Source organism: Candoia aspera, chromosome 6 (assembly GCF_035149785.1).
Source record: "Candoia aspera isolate rCanAsp1 chromosome 6, rCanAsp1.hap2, whole genome shotgun sequence".
Classification (NCBI taxonomy): domain Eukaryota; kingdom Metazoa; phylum Chordata; class Lepidosauria; order Squamata; family Boidae; genus Candoia; species Candoia aspera.
The window spans coordinates 92,462,625-92,478,002 of record NC_086158.1 but is presented as its reverse complement, the minus strand read 5'-3'; the positions used below and the strand labels follow the sequence as shown (position 1 = coordinate 92,478,002).

Genomic DNA, 15,378 nt, shown 5'->3' with positions numbered 1-15,378 from the left:
TCAGCTTTTTGTTGTTGTTTTTTGTGCCTTTGAGTCAGTGTTGATTCCTGCTGATTCCCAATCCCTGCAGTTTTCTTGGCAAGATTTCGGAAGTGGTTTGTCATTGCCGCCTTCCTAGGGCTGAGAGTGAGTTAGTGGCCCAAGGTCACCCAGCTGGCTTTGTGCCTAAGGCAGGACTAGAACTCACGGTCTCCAGGTTTCTAGCCTGGTGCCTTACCAGACAGACAGATATCAGAGTGACTGGCCACTTTCAGTTATATTTGTACTTTACAAATATTTTTTAAAAATTGACATTCCTAGACACTCCTTGGCTGTCATTTTTAAAAACTAGATAGACCCATCCCCATAATTCTTTAGGAGGATGTTAATATCATCTAAAAGTTTTGCAATGCAAACTCAGTGAAAGGTGATCCCTTCATAAAAGATTTGAAAAAGATTTTTCTTAGGCTGCTGGTCTTGATACAATCCCATTCAAGTCTCATGAAATACAGATTTAATGAAAATTCTTAATGGGGAATGTCGTTACTTTGCATTTGAGAGTGTAGATCAGAATGGAATTGTTATTTACCAAAAAGGTGTGGTGGCAGCTGCCAGTTGACTATTTGCCTGGGAATTCAATCTCATTGGAATTGGCAGGGAGGAAACCCTGTAAATTTCACTAGCTGGTTAGTGGAACTAGCAGGCAGAAAAATGCGTTCCTATTCAGTGTTCATCAAGGTTAAAATAGCCTTTGGGGTGTCTAACATAATCCATTTCTTTATGGTGGGGGATAGGGTTCAGTTACCCCATTTCCTGAAGTTCTAAGGTCTTTCAGTACAGCAGAATGCAATTCTTGGCTGCTGTAACAGTGGATGACATACGCTAAAGAAATTAATCATATATTGACATTCAAATAAACTTGTACTGGACCAATTTTTGTTCAAATAATTACAACCAGTGCTTTTGACTTTTAAAAAAAAAAACTATGCAACTATTTGAGCTTCATGACAGAGCAACACTCTTTCATTTCATTACTTTTAGATGAATATGTTAATTTTGTCCCTACATTTCCAAACCTTAATTTCTGTGCCACCTGTTAATCTCAGTATGTTAGTTTTTTCCCCTTTGTGTGCCACCGGTGGCTTGTTCTCTAAGTTGTAGCTAGACATTGTTAAGGGGAAAGGAGACTTGTTGGTTAATATTTTGGTATTTTATGAAGACATCATTTGAAAGCCTTCTCCTCTCTATTCTTTCAGAGAGGAAGCACAGGGAGTAGAGCTAGACTTATTAACCAGCCAGCGGAGTGGAGATGTGAAGATGGATGAAAGTTGGCCAGAAATACTATTAGAAGCTTGTGGATTGCTATCACACCCATATAATTCTTTGTTTCGGAGAAAGGGATTGAAAACAACCTATGTTTGGTTCAGTTTTCCTCTATATGAAACTCAGTTAAGCTATGTATATTGTCTCTTTGTGTATGGACTTGAAAAAAAAAAGATTATGCTTGGCAAGGTTGAGAGAAATAGAAGAAAGGAAAGGCAATGGATAAGGTAGATAGAGACAAATAAAGCAATTGAAGTTGTCCTTGGAAGTGCTGCCAAGTGTTGCCAGGGACTGAATGAGATGGTGTGAATTTGTCCATGGAGTCACCAGTGGTCAAGCCCAACTTGATGGCACCTAACTAAATGGGTACAACCTAAGGTAGACACAAAAAGGAAGATGGATTTATGACATTCAGTTTCTTTTGGCAAGTCTATTGTACTGTAAAAATGTTATGGGTGTTAATATGGGTGGGGTAGGTACTGTATGGATAAACTTGGGGGCAATCATTCCAATCCTTCATCCCATTTTATGGGATTTTAACGTTTATTGTTGTAGTTTGATGTTATTGTAAGCTGCCCAGAGTCCCTCTTTGGGGAAGATGGGCGGTAATAAAATTTGAGTAATAAATAAATGTGTGAACCATAATCTTGCTCTTGATAAACTTCCATGCTTGGCTGCCTGGAGGAGCAAGTTGCTTGCCACAGGGAGTCTACTACAAATTATAGGTAAATGGCAATTGCCAACACCGAGAAGATACAGGAAATAGATAAAAGAGAAGGTGCTGCAGACTGGATTTAATTCCCTTTAATCTCCTTTTTTCCAGGATCAACATATAGCGTTCTTTCTATAATGCCATCAGATTCTGAAAGCAGTAGTTCTCTCAGCAGTACTGGTAAGTAGTGAGCTGCATCTGTTGTGGTTTGGTTATTTTCTTCAAAATGAATGTCAGTCTTGAATATACTGTACGTATGTTCTTACTCAAAATCTATGCTTAGAATTGTGGTCACTCTTTGAAAATTCCAAACCAAATGTGCGTTTGAGAAAAGATGTCTCTGGATGGCTGTTTCTGGAAAGGTTGCGTTTCCAGAATAAAGGTTCAGGATTGGGGAAAAATAGGATAAAGTAGTGGAAACCTGTAAAAAGTTTTGGAAAAGGAATGAAAATGTAATGTCACTCCTATTCGTTGCACTTTCAGTCTTTCCTATTACATCAAGCTCAAACAGAGTTTTCTTCAGGACTAGTTCCATATCTCAAAGATTAATTCATGAGCAGCGTCAGCTTGAAGAAGAGGAGATGTGTGCTAGAAGACAAAATCTGAGTGACGGCCTATCCCAATTTCAATTTCTCTCTGTATTCTCTTTCTGGATCAAAGACAGAACTTTCATTCCACTGAAGTGGTTGGGTTGGGATGGGCAGCACAGAGATTGATCAGATGCCAGGAGAAAATTTATTAAATAGGAAGTCAACAGCAAGCCCACTTGCCTTCACATTGGCTAATACCTGCATTTGGATTTATCCATAAATAAGGATTTTGAAGCATAACACTATCTGACTCCTGTTGATAGACAGGGCCAGTGTCTACGACTGTGATCCTCAAAATTGTATAGATGATTAATTGCACAAATTGGAGCTCTGCTTATTTATATGTAAGCATTTTTTTAAACTTTGACATGTTTTCTGTATAAAATGCATTTCTTATCTTACAATTAAAATTCAAAATCCTTTCCGCATCTTAATCCAAAACTAATTGTACTGATGGAATGCTTAACAAACTCTAAGTCCAACAGAATGCACCTTTAGTCCTCTGTACTGCTTGGGTAACAATATACTTGATTAAGCACTCACAGCCCTGTTGAGAAGCTGGTTGAAATTTTTGCTGAAATCTTGTTTCCAAAATAAATTAAGACCGGCACCTGTATATGACAAATCCTTTTTCATAATTTCAATGCTGTGCAGTGGTTCTTCTCTCTCTCTCTCTTTCTCTCTCTCTCTCTCTCCCGCGCACACACACACACACACACACTCCTTTCTGAACCACTATATGTGCTATATATTTGTTTGTTTTCTTTTAAAATGGTCTCAGCTGGAACTTTTAATGCCGGAAAATGTTTTATAACACATACATGAATGTGTGTTTGCACGCATATATATCTTTGTGTATGTATATAGGCGTGGTTGTATTATTATTAAAATAAGACATATTAAAATTTTTACGGCAAAATATTTCAGCTGTTTCGATGTTAATAAAAGAACATAGTAGCTAGTTTATTACAGAGAAGTTAGAAGGACTGTACTGTAGATAAATGATGTTTATTATTATTCTCCAGATAAAAGTCACATGGTGCTTGAATATCAGATATTCAGAAACCTCCTGTTCTTGGGTCAGGTGACATGCCTTCCAAAAGAATTCACCGATTTATAGGTTGTGATTACCAAAAGATCTCTCCAGTCATTTGCTTGAAATCTGTCAAGACTACAAAGTTACAGCTCTTAAAATGTTCACATAGGTCATACTGAATAAAGCAACCTGGCCTTTGCATTCAGTCATATAAATTACATTGCAGGAACTATGGTAATGGTTTTGTTTGAAAGAGCAAATTCTGTTCAAGAGTGCTGCTAAAGGGAACTGTGTCTCTGAGAAAAAGAATGCCAGTGATACAGTACTTGAGTTCACAAGGCTGTGATCCACCATTTAGATCAATAATTTAATACAGCATTCACAGGATGCTTTGTGAAATTGAACACTGTTGGAATCCTGTATCAGGAATTTTGCTCATTGCTTTAGTGTAGACCAGCCTTTCTCAATTGGGGTTCCATGAAAAATTACAATCGAAAAATAAAATCATTTTTTGAACTTTGCGCACCATGCAATGCTAGCTCTTGCAGTGGTGGGAATTTTTACAGGTCCCAGGACTGCTTGCTGATCACCGTGAGCTGTAGATACAGTATTTTTTATTCAGGGGTTCCCTGAGACCTGAAGATTATTTCATGGATTCCTCTAAGGTAAAAAGGTTGAGAAACGCTGGTGTAGACATTCAGAGTTGCCTAATAATAGGTCAGTTTCTCTGAGAGTGGAAAAGAAGGTACTACAAATTGTGTTTGTGAAAGTGTCTTGGTTTGATGGATGAGATAAAATATAACAAGGGGTATTGGTAAGGATGGCTTATAATATCCCTCTTTCATAGTTGTGAAGCTCCTACTGGAGATATATGGGAAATACTATGCCATATTAACTAAACCTGTTATTTAGTAGTGACATTATTAGGACTAGATAAAATGCCACAGAAGAAGAAGGTGCAACAATGAGGATTTCTGGACATTGTCATCCGGAAAAGGGGTATAAAGACAGGACACGAGGTAGGAAAAGTCATTTAGACATTAGCCCAGTTATTGTCGCCATTTTCCCTGTCTCTGTCAGCCTTGCAAGGTAGACCCGACAGGAAACACGGCCAGATGAGCTAATTCTACTTTATTGTAAGGTTACATTAACAGAATCTTGCAAGCCTGAAAGTACTTCTTTTCCCCCTGTCTCCTTTAGGAACTAGGGAGGGTCCCTTCTGAGCCATTTGCCCCACCCAGATTCCTGCTGTGGGCTAAGTTGCCTTTTATCTGACCATTCCCTTGGCTGCTTCTCTTTGCCCTGTCTCCCATGGTCATTCCCAAATACCATTAAATCTGCTTAAAGACAAGATGGAGACTACAGATGAAATATAACATCACTCAGGACTGGGTGGCAGCATTTTAAGAAGCAGTTCTCTTCTGAAGAACAGTGGCTTCTGTGTTTCTGATCTGTTTCCTATCTTTGACATGCAAAGGTTACTGGGCTGGAGGAATGGAAAAGAGAGGGCAGGATCCTGCATGGTTCCCCTCAATCATTTTGTGATCAATCTGCTTGAAAGATCACATCTTCCATAAAAGACTACCTTCAAAGTCTTTTGGAGGGCCTATTCTCTGGGTCTTATCACCACCACTGATATGAGCCTGGGTGGACTTCTTCTCCTTTGAAAACCTTTTCTTGGAGGGAAGAACATTTCAGAGCTAAGTTGAAACCTTTTTCCAGTCAAGCTTTTGTCTTGGTGATGTCCAAGACTTTTCTGTGTAGTTTTTTTTTTTGGTGGGAATTATTTGCTATTCCTGCTTTACTGGATTTTAACTTACTTTCCATTCTAGCCTACAATCCCAGAGTTGTCTGGTTATCTCCCTGCCAAGTACTAACCAGGCCCAATCCCCCTGAGGTCCTTGCTGCCACCTTGCTAGGAGAGAGGTCCCCCTGATGGCTCCAAACACTTTTTCTGTTGTGGTCTTTCCAGTGGGGATGTGCTGCCCTTTCGATTCAAAGCTGAAAAGGGCCTGCAGAGTGGACATGAGTTAAAGAGGCACTGATAAGGTGAGACAGAGTGCTTTGGAGCAGGCATTCCTCCACATCATCTCAAAGACTTACTTTCCCAGGATTACACTGCTACTGCATGAGTCCAAGAAAAGACACAGCTACTTTAAGAAGGCACCAACTGGTGTGGTATGTACCCAGGGCTATGCCAAAGCACCTTTCAATTCAAAACACAGCACTAATTTGCTGCGTTTTGAATTGAAAGCACTAAGCCCTAATTTTGAAACTATACCCTTGCCATGAGTGACAATAGTTTTTTAGTAAGTTATGACAGTCAAATTTTAGTGAGTTTTTTTTAAGATTGTGTCTTTTTTAAAATCATTCTAAAATATTTTTTATTAAAGCTTTTAAACAAGAAGATTAAAAACCAACAGAAACTAATACAAAGTAAGAAAGTAAGAAAGAAAAGGGGGAAAGAAGGAAAGCAAAAAAAAAAAAGGTAGGAAGTGCAAGAAAAGAAAAAGGGTTAGGCATGAAAGCTGGCTTGGGCCAGTTATTCTCTCTCAGCTCACCTCACCTCACAGGGTTGTTGTTGTGGGGAAAATAGGAGGAGGAAAGAGTATTAGCTATGTTCACTGCCTGGAGTTATTTATAAAAAAATAAAAAGAAAATGGAAAGAAAAGAAATATATAAGGAAGTAACTTCCGATATTCTTCACAGCAGTTATAAGTACAATATATTTTAACCTCTCTCTCTAAAGTTACATCATGACTCTCTTCTTCTATAATCTGTCCTGTCTAATCATCAGAACCATAAATCACAAGTTCGTTTTTTTTTTCATTTTTATGCAAAAAGTCCATAAGAGGCTTCCAGTCTCCAATAAATTTAGATAGCGTCTTTTCTCTAATCAAAGAAGTCAGTCTATCCATTTCAGCAAGTTCCGTCAATTTCACCAACCATTCCTCCATTGTGGGCAGTGTTGAAACTTTCCATCTCTGAGCATATAGTAACCTTGCTGCCGTAATCATATACTGAATCTTCCATGGAAAAAACAGCCCACGTCTTGCGTGTCTAGACCACTGTCTGGAATCTGTCTTTCAAACCGCTGTGCCCTTTTTCATTGCTGCAAACTATTCATTGATCATTGGTCACAAATACAGTTATAAGGGTTTTTTTTTACTATTCTAAGTCTTCCTCTAGAATTTTGATCAAGTCTGACTTTAATTTATTATGGACGGCTGTTTTTAGTACTGAGTACTTTTTCATATCGGAAGATTTTAAAATATAATATTGACTTTAGTGTTCGTTACTTTATTTTTACTTGGGCCAGAATTTTGATGGTAACATTCTTCTGTTCTGGCTGGCGACTCGAAGACAGTAATTCCAATGTCAAAAATCATGAGTCCAAAGGAATGGGCTTGGCCACATGTTTCCTGCTAACAAGCGTGCTTATGTTTCATTTATTATAGACTACCTTATTAAGTACAGCATTTCTAGCAAGCTTTATGCTGCCCAAGTACTCTAAATAGTGCATAAAGCTTAGTATTACATGATTAAGTACAGTATGTGCCCACTTGTATTTTATTTTCAGAATCTGGTTTTAATTCTAAGGAGTCTTGGAAAACTTTGTGTGTCTGGGACAAAGTCAGGAAACGGGTTTGTCCTGTAGTCCTGTTGGAGCTATTCTCACACGGTCAGAACCAAACAGCCTGATGCCAGATCAGTCCATTATCAAAACAGGGAATAGATGGACACTGTCCCTCCCTTACAAAAGAAAATTACTTCTGTCCCTTAACTTGGAGTGTGAGAGACCAAGAGGTACAAAAATTTGACCATGGATTGCATTGTGAATAGAAATTGCATTTAATACGTAGCAGTCACTGGATGCTGGCTTTTTAGCTTTTCTACAATAAATGAAAAGTTTCTGTCTCCTTGCTAGCCTGTTTATTTGTTCCAGTCCAGCTTGTTGGAAAGCTGTTGTGTTTATAATAGATACATGCTTCAGTAAATTAAATCATTATTCAGTAAATAAAAATATTGGTTCATCCTAAGCTTATGATGAGTGGATTGCATTGTTTTGCACTTCTGCCCATATGGTTTAAATCACATTGTGCCTGTCTTTTTATTCCGGTAAGATGAACAGTGCCTTTAAAAACAGAACTTCATTGTTTATTTAAAAGTGAACTCCAAGGAGGTTTAAAAGCGTTTAGAAAAATTGCCATCTTAACAGTACTTCCCACAACCGCTCTTCAAAGATCCTTCTCCCCATCTGCCAATCAAGAAATCTATTGTCTGTCTGTCTGTCTATCTACACTAGAAAGAAAAGGAGAGGCATTTCTCTTAAGTTTCCACAAACTATTTGAAGAATGTGTGAGATTGTCATGAGAATTTTTGCTTTTTCTTTTAAAGAAAAAACACCTTTTGTACTTCTCTGAAAATATATCAGTGTTTCTCCAGAAAAGCAAACTGCAAATTCAGTGTCTGATTCTGATGAATCATAATGGAGAGGCCTAAGCAGGATCAGATCAGCAGAATAAATAACTAAGAGATATTCAGGCTATAGAGTATCTGGGAGTTCTACTCCCACTACCAGATTACCAGTCTTGCTGTGCTGAATTTGTTCTGCATCATTTACTGCAAAAATGTTGTTAGCTTTCTGACATTTTCTGGAACATGTCAGGATGTTAACACTGGATTTTCAGGTTAGTCAGATAATCAACCATTTTAATTTTAGCATCACGGTTAAGTTGTTAAAGAATACTTGAAGGAGAGAGGTGGTATCGGTTGAATTAGGAATGGAAGTATATGTCAGCATGAAATGATGACAGTTGTGGGTTTGTGTGAAAGTAGGAATCCATAAGCTAGTGATAGTTGCAAGTTGTACTCTTGGGAATTGTGATAATGGAAGAATCAGAACTGAATGAATGTGATGCAGGCACAAAATCACTTCTACTGAAATTACTGGGACATGCTATGCTGAGTGGCTGGACTGTACCTTTAAAAGGGTGCTGCACATGGGTACATGGAGCATTAGTTTTTGGAAAGATGCTAGCACATAATGCTTCTCTGAATATTCTGCACAGCTCTGTTGACTGCATTTAACATTTATGAATTTCAGAATATGTTAAAATATCTCTGTTCTCATATCCTGACAGATGCATGCCATGTGGCTAACTAGGATATGCAGCTAAATAAAATACACTTGATTGTACACAAAATTGGAGGAAGAAGTGTGCTAACTCTTGATTGGAAACTGTCTTAGAACTTGGTTGTCTGAAGGCTCTGACTTCTATCCCTCTCTGATGCTTTGATGCTGAGCTGTTCAGACTCTTCTTCAAAGTACTGAAACTTGTTTTATTCCATAATCTAGTTTTCAGGATGTCCTGTTACAAAATTTAGAGTTCTGGGGAGATGTATAATTCCCATATTCAGATTTCTTCCCTGTAGAAAGCCACTTTACTGTCTTAGATGACCAATCTATTTTACAAATTTATTTATTAAAGCAAACTTAAATAACCATCCATCTACTAAAGGAACTCTGGGCACCAAATAGAGATAAAAATATAATTCAAATTTACAATCAGTAAAAAAATAAAAAATAAAATAAGCAGAGGCTCCTAAAAAATCTCATTACTAACAAATTGTAGACACCCACATCCACACCAGAGCTCTATTAACATCCTGCCCCTAATGCCTGGGGGAAAAGCCAGATCCTCATGTTCTTCTGGAAGCTCAGCAATATTGGGGCAGTCCATATCTCAGGGGGAAGGATGTTCCGCTAAACAGTCTCTATGACAAGAAGGTGTGCTTCCTAAGACTCATTGGATGCCCACTCTGTCCAATCTGGTGGGACGGCAGAAGCCGTAACACATAAGATGTTTAAGGTGACAACCAGTACCTTGAAAATGCTTTTTCTAACCCCCATAATTCTCTTTCTGTTTTTATTTGATGACAGGTACAACAGGCAAAGCATCATCACCCCCACCTGCAGCTGTGGATGTGAGGCAGATGAGCGAAAAAGTGGAGACCATTTTGTTCCAGCTTCGCCAGGTGACCCGTGAGCGGGATGAGTTGCGAAAGCGTCTTGCCCTGTCCTCTCCTGGGTCAACGTTTGATGACTGCAGGTAAGAGAATTCAGAGTAGAATTCTCTACTCTACTCTACTCTACTCAATCTTGGGTTCTTAGAAATCTTTCCTTTCAAAAACAAAAACAAAGATTTCTTTCTTTTTAATTGTAAAAAAAATGAATGGACTTGGGAGAATCTCCTTGGAGTTGTTTTTGTCCTGGGCTATTGATATAGTGAAGAAAGAACTGCTTCCAGAGAGCACCTCCCTTCCTGTGAATCAGCACAACCTGCACAGTGGAACAAGTTGGTCCATGATGTAGAGGATATACAGTAAAGTGTTGCATTTGATCTGGGAAAACCTGAATGCAAATCCTCAATCAACCACAAAGCTCAGATAGTTTTCAGACCTTCTTAATTCATATCTTGCTTTCACAGAATGAAGGCATGTTCCAATTAAAGAAATAGTGAGTATGTAGTATATCAAGTTGCTAGTTTCTGGCAGTACTACCCTATTACATTGATACAACAGAACAGATTGTGACCATGTGGATGTGTGGAAGATGCCTCACCTCACATGAAGTGAAGTAGGTAAGGGCCTGGAGGTGAGCCAGTATTGGTAGCTACCCCCACTCCATGGAACAACATGATCTTCTGAGGTACATGGAGCCCCCAACATGTTGAGGCAGCAAAGACCATCCTATCCATTTGATGACTAATGGGTGATGGGCCGCCTTACTGCTTTTGGTTTGATATGACTCAATTTGTCTAGTTTGGGGATTGTGTGTGTTTATGTGGGGTTGTCTGAACATACTGTATATGTTTTTATATTTACTGTAAGTCACGTTGCATCTTGGAAGTGGAGGGGGGAGGAAGGGAGGAAGGAGATACTGGGCATGTCAGATCTCTGTTTTCTTTTTAAAACATAAAGTTGCAGGTACATGTGTGCAAATCTTGGAATGCTCTGTGGAACAATCACACTGCTGTTTTCCCCACATTTTGAAGCAGTCCTGTTGTGAAGGGTATGTGGGTATCTTTTCCAAGATTCTAATCTGTCCCAGAAGATACTCTTCTTACCTTTTAGACAGGTAAATTACTGGTTTGCTCTGGAAAGTAAACCAGTAATTTACCTTTGCACCTGGATACCTTGTTAGTGGGTACAGAATAAGGATATGAAGGATAACCCAATCCAGGAAAAGTGCAAAAGATTCAGAAAGATAACTTCATTGGTAACAAAGCTGAACACAGAAGGTTAGAAGGAAGTTTAGATGAAGTTTGTACATGTTTGCTTAGTGTATTATTTAAAGCACTGTAGGCAGTGTGAGAGAACACGAGGCCAACTGAAAATGTGCCAAACCCTGTTTAAAAGTCTGCTAGCTCTTTTTGGCATTTTCCCTTGAGATTCAGTTTCCAACTCTGAATCAACTCACTGCAGATTGACAGTATCACCCTGGGATTCATCACTTCACCTCTTAGCTTGACCGTTCCATAATTTACCAAGAACTAGGTGCTCACATCTTGGCTGGAAAGTTGAGATTTTCAGTCCTCTGAATTTGTAAGTTCTTGTAAAAGTTTTTGGAAAAGGGGCTAGTGGCGGTGTATAAATAAATACCAGAGCAAAACACTTGAACTGGCACATCCTGCTGTCTGCAATTGAAATATAAGCCAAACATACCATAATTCAACTATTGTGTATCACAGAATGTAGTGGAAAATCCTGAGTGAAATACAAATGTTAACACAATGAATGCTTTAAAAAACTGAAATCACCACACATACAACGAAACTTTAGAGAGGAAAGTGGCATCTGTTCCCAGTTCTGGGATTTCAATGCTCGTAATCATCCATTTCTCTTCATCGCCATAAAGATAAAGAAATAAATTATGCAAAATTGAACGGTTGACAGAACAGTGGAAGAAATACAGATTTGCTTAACTTGGCTCTCAGCATTTCATGTTTATGACATACATTTCGGGTGGCTGGGTTGTAAAGAACTTGACATGGATTTTTTCCCCCTGAAACTACATCCTTTTAGCTTTCTATATAATTCAGGAGTTACATATATTCCTTAGAATGCAGGTATATTTTATTTTGAAGAAGTACGTATCTACGTTAGTGTTATTATCCATCTGGATCCCTGAAGGGTGGAGAGGATAGTAAAATAATAGGACTGTGTTGATTGTCAATGACACTAGCTTTAATTCTTTACACTAGTGGCTCTTGAAATTGAGTCCTCACATTGGTTAGACTACAACTCCTATGATGCTGACCATGTCAGTTAAGTATAAAGAGAGATGCAGATACATATCATCAATTCAGATGTTTTTATCTGAAAGCTGTGGTTGCAGGCAATAATTTCTCTACATGTTAAATATTTGCTCTCACGCTTGAATAACTTCCTCAGTATTTATAGTCAAACCAAGTCAGAGGTTATCTCTGAAATAATAACAGTACAGTATTGGCCTTGCCTCTTTCCCCTCTGGTTCTTGTTGTGATTCCATTTTATTTGCTGCCATTGAAAACAGCCACTACGTGTTAAGCTCTACCAGGGCTGTAGGCGAGATCTGACAGTTGAAAAGACACTCAGTGTCATGCTTTAGAGCAGGAAATATGGAATTGTGTAACATCATGCAGTAGTTGTACTAATTGTATGCAGGGCTAAGGAGGGAACAAGATATGCCATTGTTATTTTGGTTACAGCCATGCATTTATTTATTCAGTAGATTTATACGGCTGCTCATCTCAAATACATGACTCTGGGTGGCTAACAATATTACAAATGATAGAAAACATACAAAAAATATAAAACACATAGCAGCCAGGAAAAATGATAGTAGCAACAATCAAATACTCAGCACAACTAAGAATCAAGCTCTGTCGCACACCCAGGGCCCCAGGCACAGAGCCAAGTCTTCAAGGCTGTACAAAGGCTGATAGGGATGGCGCCAACTTAATCTTAATAATCGCCCAGAGGGATGATATTCCAGAGGGTGGGTTCCATGATAGACAAGGCTCTCTTCCTGGGCCCTACCAGCCAATACTCCATAGCAGATGGGACCTGGAGCATGCTCCTTTCTGTAGGATCAAGCCAGTCAGATATTGTTATTTATTTTTATTAAATTTTGCCACCGCCCATCTTCCCCCAAAGGGGGGACTCTGGGCGGTTTCCAACAAGAATAAAAACATTAAAATACCATAAATAAATATAATATTGGAGATAAATACAGTATAAAATCCAGATGACGATACTAGTTGGAATATCACTCATGTGTATCTAAGAGGCCATTTTAGGGCACTAACCATCTCCAGGGGTGATTACTCCACCTCCTGCCCCAAGCGAGGTGGCAAAACCAGGTTTTTAGTTGTTTTCGGAAGGCCACAACAGATGGAATCTGTCTTATCTCAGGGGGAAGGATGTTCCGGAGGGTGGGAGATTACAACTCCCATCACTGACTGCTCACTAGCATTGATGGGAGTTGGGATTTTGCAATATTTGGAAGACCATATGTAGGTCATTCTTGGTTTATTAGAATGTGGCTTACTGGTTTTGTGACCGAAGCAAGATGTGAACCAGGGATGTTTAGTTTTTTACCTATTAGAGTAGCTTTTTAACCAACCAATCCTGTTTAATTTCAAATTAATCTCTATGGTGTTTGTAACATATAGTTATTGGATATGGCTTGTATCATGTTTTTAATACATTCTTTGTATGGTGGAGAAAGATAGAGCCTAATGGCATGTCTGTTAGCGTGCGTTAAGGTAAAATATGTAATGTAGAAAAAATGGCCATTGGGATCTTGATCGAAAAATACATTGTAAAGAGGATTTGGCAGTACTCCAGTCCACTGTCATTTCACTTCTAAGTGCAAATGTATTCATTGTTTGTCTAGGTCTTTTCTCCCTGAAGCCTGCTGGGTCTTACTACCATGACATGATCTGCAGTGGTCATGGATCTCGTTGGCTTGGGGAACCTTGACAGAGAAGCCCCATCCCACTGCAAAGTTACAATGCTCCTTACTGAAATCTTCACTTAAATTTTCACAGTGACACCTAGAATTAAACATTTTAATGTGGCTTTCCATGGAGATTTTTAGAATGCCTTTGGTTTTATTTGCACAAGCATTCTTTTCAAATCACTAATCACTAATTTGCAAATGTTATCAAGTGCTGGCATGTGGATGTTTAAGCTTTTCCAAGCAGTGTGTCAGTGGGGATCAGTATGTCAGTGCTGTGTTGAATTAGGCAACGGAGAAAAACCAATCCCTCAGGAGAAAAACCTTCCTCCCTGTAACAACTAGGGCCAATTTGCCCATAGCCCACATCTGTAACTTTTGTATGGGATGAAATGGACCTGGCGTCATGATGCTTCTCACTCTAGGCACAGTTTATAGTGAGACCAAAATGGAAATCTACCAGGGCTCATTACTCTGGCAGTTAAAAAGAAAGCAATGATAAATCCCTTGTATATTGTTGCCAAAACTGCATGGACAGACTCTCAAAGGAGACTTTAGCTTACTCATGTGACCTTCTCTTTGTGGTAGGCCTAACCCCAAACCAAACCATGATTATGAAAGACTGAAGATACAGTGTATGAAGGCAATGTCAGATCTACAGTCCCTACAGAACCAGCATACCAAAACACTAAAAAGATGTGAAGAAGCTGCTAAGGAAGCTGATTTCTATCAGTAAGTAAACATACACATTAGTACTTCCTTTCTTATTTTTCTGTATTGAATAGATTCTCTTAGAGTTTGATATCCAGAGGCCTTCAATACTGGCTTTCTTATCCTCATCCTGTTTGTCTCTCAAATGTCCTAATTTTAACATCAGTGGAGGGAGAATATACAGAACATTTGGTAGCAGATTTAAGGATTAGTTTTTTAATCTTTGCAGACAGAAAATCAGCTTGTAAAAACGGTGATGGAATGTAAACTTGGCTTGCAGTGGGATGGAGTAAAGTCTGCAAAGGTGACTTTCCCAGATTTAAAGCAAAAGGTGTGGTTTTTTTCTTTTGATTGCTTGTTTGGAAGGCATGTCTATTTTCTTTCTCTGAATTTTTTTCCTTGGTCCAGATTGAAGTGTGGGTCAAAATGTTCCCATGGGAGAGTTAAGTAGTAGCAAAACCATCACAGCCCTTCTTCCTTTGTTTTCAGGTTTTAATGTGCCGTCGGTTGGATTCCCCTCTATTGGGTTCAGTGAACAAGTCCAAATAAATGTTCTATAAAATTAATTACTTAATGTCCAAATTGTATGCTTCTCAGTTTTTGGCATGTTTGCACAGGTCAAAACCTGGTCTTATGTTTTGCCCTTCATCTCATTACAAGCAGTATAATAAGCGGAGTAATAAGTGACAGTGCAACCCCTGGAAAAGAATCCTATGATTTAAGGAACTACAGATCAGTGCACCCCTGCTGACTGCAAAGGATCTTTTTGCCTGTGAATCCAAAGTGCCAGACAAACTTAATTCAGAATAAGTTTTTTCAGGAATTCAGGAAGTAGTATTCTCTCATCACTTTCTTTCACTTTCTGTTCCTCTCTTTGGTTGCTTGCACTTCTATGAACTCCTTATTTGGATTGACGTAATCCTCCCAAATCCTGTATTTGCCTTTGAGCCTTTAGAAAGAAGGCTATGAACTTGATGGTGTTTGCATATACAGGAACTGAAGCATTCAATGGCTCTGATCT

General features: G+C 38.8%; 1 protein-coding gene across 2 annotated transcripts in view; it reads left to right on the top strand.

The window, feature by feature from the left end:
• Positions 1–15,378, top strand: part of DLG5 (discs large MAGUK scaffold protein 5) — a 103,865-nt gene that overhangs the window by 31,828 nt on the left and 56,659 nt on the right. For both annotated transcript variants that reach the window (XM_063307688.1, XM_063307687.1), the window contains exons 2-4: positions 2,126–2,194; positions 9,585–9,753; positions 14,235–14,378. In XM_063307688.1, coding sequence (XP_063163758.1) covers positions 2,126–2,194; positions 9,585–9,753; positions 14,235–14,378 — 382 coding nt within the window. The remainder of the gene's footprint in view (positions 1–2,125; positions 2,195–9,584; positions 9,754–14,234; positions 14,379–15,378) is intronic.